The sequence below is a fragment of the Spea bombifrons genome, chromosome 2 (assembly GCF_027358695.1).
Source record: "Spea bombifrons isolate aSpeBom1 chromosome 2, aSpeBom1.2.pri, whole genome shotgun sequence".
Classification (NCBI taxonomy): Eukaryota; Metazoa; Chordata; class Amphibia; order Anura; family Pelobatidae; genus Spea; species Spea bombifrons.
In genome coordinates this window covers 18,847,693-18,852,928 of record NC_071088.1, presented here as the reverse complement: position 1 = coordinate 18,852,928, position 5,236 = coordinate 18,847,693, and the positions used below count along the sequence as shown (strand labels likewise).

Below are 5,236 nucleotides of genomic sequence, written 5' to 3'. Positions count from 1 at the left end.
AGAGCTTTGCGAAGTTGTAGGGTTTTTTCTGTAGGTTTGTAAAAGGGTGAATTTTTCCATATGTTACACTACATGCAGGTGACATTTTAAATTGCAGGCAGGTATTATGAACATAACCCCTGCATATGTAAGGATTGTAAGCTTGTGAGCACTGCTCTCCACCTAAGTATTGGTTTGTCTTAGTCTGTCAATTCCTGTCTTGCCATACCCCTTGAATATATGTACTGTATTAAGCACTGTGTAAATTGTTGGCGCTGTATAACTAAAAGATAATAGCTGTTACTGTTGTTGGAGTTCTAGTCAAGCAAGTATTAGAGGATAGTGAAATTAGAGCCTTTATTTTACTGTTCTACTGCTACATCTGTTCTAGTACCTTCACATGCTATAATCACATGTCTGTATACTTGTCACTGTTTAAAGTTTCCAACTTTATTTTTAGGACGCAATGCAGATTTTTGTGAAAACCCTGACCGGCAAGACCATCACCCTAGAGGTTGAGCCAAGTGACACTATTGAGAATGTCAAAGCAAAAATCCAAGACAAAGAAGGTATTCCTCCAGATCAGCAGAGATTGATCTTTGCTGGCAAGCAGCTTGAAGATGGTCGCACCTTGTCCGACTACAACATCCAGAAAGAATCCACATTGCACTTGGTGCTGCGTCTGAGAGGAGGCATGCAGATTTTTGTGAAAACCTTGACCGGCAAGACCATCACCCTAGAGGTTGAGCCAAGTGACACAATTGAGAATGTCAAAGCAAAAATCCAAGACAAAGAAGGTATCCCTCCAGATCAGCAGAGATTGATCTTTGCTGGCAAGCAGCTTGAAGATGGTCGCACCTTGTCCGACTACAACATCCAGAAAGAATCCACATTGCACTTGGTGCTGCGTCTGAGAGGAGGCATGCAGATTTTTGTGAAAACCCTGACCGGCAAGACCATCACCCTAGAGGTTGAGCCAAGTGACACTATTGAGAATGTCAAAGCAAAAATCCAAGACAAAGAAGGTATCCCTCCAGATCAGCAGAGATTGATCTTTGCTGGCAAGCAGCTTGAAGATGGTCGCACCTTGTCCGACTACAACATCCAGAAAGAATCCACATTGCACTTGGTGCTGCGTCTGAGAGGAGGCATGCAGATTTTTGTGAAAACCTTGACCGGCAAGACCATCACCCTAGAGGTTGAGCCAAGTGACACGATTGAGAACGTCAAAGCAAAAATCCAAGACAAAGAAGGTATCCCTCCAGATCAGCAGAGATTGATCTTTGCTGGCAAGCAGCTTGAAGATGGTCGCACCTTGTCCGACTACAACATCCAGAAAGAATCCACATTGCACTTGGTGCTGCGTCTGAGAGGAGGCATGCAGATTTTTGTGAAAACCTTGACCGGCAAGACCATCACCCTAGAGGTTGAGCCAAGTGACACGATTGAGAATGTCAAAGCAAAAATCCAAGACAAAGAAGGTATCCCTCCAGATCAGCAGAGATTGATCTTTGCTGGCAAGCAGCTTGAAGATGGTCGCACATTGTCCGACTACAACATCCAGAAGGAATCCACATTGCACTTGGTGCTGCGTCTGAGAGGAGGCATGCAGATTTTTGTGAAAACCTTGACCGGCAAGACCATCACCCTAGAGGTTGAGCCAAGTGACACGATTGAGAATGTCAAAGCAAAAATCCAAGACAAAGAAGGTATCCCTCCAGATCAGCAGAGATTGATCTTTGCTGGCAAGCAGCTTGAAGATGGTCGCACCTTGTCCGACTACAACATCCAGAAAGAATCCACATTGCACTTGGTGCTGCGTCTGAGAGGAGGCATGCAGATTTTTGTGAAAACCTTGACCGGCAAGACCATCACCCTAGAGGTTGAGCCAAGTGACACGATTGAGAACGTCAAAGCAAAAATCCAAGACAAAGAAGGTATCCCTCCAGATCAGCAGAGATTGATCTTTGCTGGCAAGCAGCTTGAAGATGGTCGCACCTTGTCCGACTACAACATCCAGAAAGAATCCACATTGCACTTGGTGCTGCGTCTGAGAGGAGGCATGCAGATTTTTGTGAAAACCCTGACCGGCAAGACCATCACCCTAGAGGTTGAGCCAAGTGACACTATTGAGAATGTCAAAGCAAAAATCCAAGACAAAGAAGGTATCCCTCCAGATCAGCAGAGATTGATCTTTGCTGGCAAGCAGCTTGAAGATGGTCGCACCTTGTCCGACTACAACATCCAGAAAGAATCCACATTGCACTTGGTGCTGCGTCTGAGAGGAGGCATGCAGATTTTTGTGAAAACCCTGACCGGCAAGACCATCACCCTAGAGGTTGAGCCAAGTGACACTATTGAGAATGTCAAAGCAAAAATCCAAGACAAAGAAGGTATCCCTCCAGATCAGCAGAGATTGATCTTTGCTGGCAAGCAGCTTGAAGATGGTCGCACCTTGTCAGACTACAACATCCAGAAAGAATCCACATTGCACTTGGTGCTGCGTTTGAGGGGTGGTTATTAAATGGAATAAAGACTTAGCTTCATTTTGCTGTTAGCATTGATGCTCTGTATTTGTTATCTCCACGTTTCAAACTAGATTTGTATGGTGAAATAAAGTTTGTTGTACACTTCTACTGTTTCATAGTTTCTTTAACTGGTATGGAAAAATTGATTGCTTAATTGCTGTGTTAAAATGTTGCTCATGATTGTTCAATGATGGAGTAATCACGCCTCGCCTCAACACTTGCCTTGCCCTACCCCTGCAGGAAAGCATAGGGTGCCAGATTCCATGATGGCAGAAGGTATGCAGTGGGATGGCTGGTCTCTGACGTAAAGGTGAGCAGTATATGTAAAGAGTGGGTGTATGTGTGCCTATAGTGCTGGAGTCGGTGTGTATTGTGTCAGTGTGTAGAATCTGTATGTCTACTGTGTTGTGTCTGACTATGTAGTGTTCTAAATGTGTAGTGTTGGCCTGTTTGGTAATAGCATGTATGGTGGTGTTAGTGTGGCATTAGTGTATGCCAGAATATAGTGCATATGTATTGGTGTATGGGGTCAGCCTGTGATGCTGTATAAGGTGCTAGTGTTTGAGCATAAGAGGTTAGTGTCTGTTACTGTATGGAGTGTGTAATGTGATATGGGAAGGCTCGACCGGACCCAGGTCCCACGAAAATAAAAAATTGGAAGAATAAAAGCTGTGTTTTGGCTGGGTCCTACTTTCAAACCAAATAAGTCTACCCCTGCATTAAAGTTCTGAATTGTTTCTCTTGTACTCAAGGCTTACTAGAAGGAATTATTGGCAAGCCTTACCTTGGTTCTAAAGGCTTCAATACAAGCTTCAATATCTTGTGAACTGAGTTTGGATCTTCAGTCTTTAGAATGTACATGTATTGACAAACATTGATCAGTACCTTAACTATTTACTGGTTTCCTTTGCAACACTATTAAAATACAACAGACTTGTAAGGTTAGTTTCTTTTCTGTGGCATTTGACAGGCATTGTGGCCCTTTTCTCTTCCCCCTTGATGTGTTCTCCTCCAGCATGAGCAATGTGCTTTCTGTCTCAAGTAATGATGTACTTGGTAGGTGAGCAGACACTGTCCTCAATTTAGTGGCATGCCTAAACAAACATTTAAAGATATATAGATATATATAGTGAATGGTTCGCAGTCTAAATGAAAGTGAAGCATTGAAACATGGGATCTTGCTGTTAATATAATTCCATGAGGTGAGCAGCTTGCGCACTAAAAGCCATTGAATCATTTAACCTCTACTAGACCTGACTAAATGAAATGTACACACTGTACATGTGCATTCATGCAAAACTAAACTTTACATAGTATGCTTAACCCTTTCAACACCCACACTACCACTCGAGGCATGCGATTTCAGTCACTGGTCTGTCGTTTAACCCACCGATCGCAGTGAATCACGGGGATCGGGAGGTTGTGAAGCCCCCTCCGGAGCATTGCAGGCTTGCCTCAATGAAGAACCAGCCTCGAATGACCCTCACCCGATTTGCATCGGGTGAGGGACAGATCGGTGATTTATAGCGCCGGTCTGTTTAAGCCTGCAATCTCGGTGAGCGGAAGGTTTGAAAAACTTGGTTTGCTGGACAGCCTCACTTGTGAGGCTTCCAGGAAAACCGCAATGCCGCGGAAACGCCGCGATCACCGGCAAATATCGCGACCACGTACATGTACGGGCATTGTCACTAACTCATTGCATTGTCACCCCGTACATGTACGTGGATTGTCGTTAAGGGGTTAACAAATCAGTTTTTTTTTTATCCTGATTGCCTGTAATTAGAATTTCTGGTGGCAACAGCTGGCCCCAACAATGGTTTTCATTCTTTGATCTAATTGGTGGATAAGGGGTCTGCCTGTTCTCAATACGTAGTAATGTGATATTTCTGTTTATTGCTTGTGTGTTTGGCTGAGAACGTTCATTTGCTCAGACTGATCAGAGCTACAGCCACATAGCTGCAAGCACTGCGTTGTCTGTCTCTCCTCACTGGGATTGTGGGCTGGAGAGAGAAATTAAATGGTAAACAGGAATTCTAGGGTTTTAACAAAACAAAAAAACCCTGAGCTTTATTTTTTTTTTTATGTAAACTTTAGATGTTAGCTTGGTAAAGGTTAGTGCTATATTGGGGTTAGGTAGGGGTTAATAACCTAAAAAATTTAGAAAATCTAAAATGAGTTATATGAATACATAGTGGGTTTTCCCTGGCAAAATTTTTTGCTGTAGGGGGATCAAGGGGTTAAATAGGCAAATTCCCCCCCCCCAACGAAAATATGGTTAAAAACCTGATTACAAGTTCTTGATCCAGTGAGAAATGACATTCTAAACCCCCTCCCTTCTCTGCATAGGCTTTTTCTGGATTAATAGCGTGGTGCAACTCAATAGATTCACCACATACACTGGTGTATAAACCGCCTCTTGAAATTTCAACCGAGTGCCTATGAAAAATGTGTAACCTGCACATAAGCAGATTGCAAACATATTAAATGGAATCCATGCTGCACAATACAATTGTGATATATTTTAATCAAAATATTAAACTCTGAATTCACTGTCTGATTTTGACAATGTTCTCTGTAATGTGTAGATGGCCATCTTCATCTATGACATCTGCTCTCGTCATATATCACATCTTTTTCTGACTATCTTTAAGTGGCTTGTTGAAACATGTCAAGTGGCTGCCGCTTCGAGTTTGTGTGCGCAACGTATTAAAATCTAGAACACAGACTAC

General features: G+C 43.0%; 1 protein-coding gene across 1 annotated transcript in view; it reads left to right on the top strand.

The window, feature by feature from the left end:
* Positions 1 to 423: 423 nt before the first annotated feature.
* LOC128474621 (polyubiquitin-C) overlaps positions 424 to 5,236 on the top strand; it is a 92,233-nt gene continuing 87,420 nt past the window's right edge. The window contains exon 1 of the mRNA XM_053456987.1: positions 424 to 2,604. Coding sequence (XP_053312962.1) covers positions 446 to 2,503 — 2,058 coding nt within the window. The 5' untranslated portion in view covers positions 424 to 445 and the 3' untranslated portion in view covers positions 2,504 to 2,604. The remainder of the gene's footprint in view (positions 2,605 to 5,236) is intronic.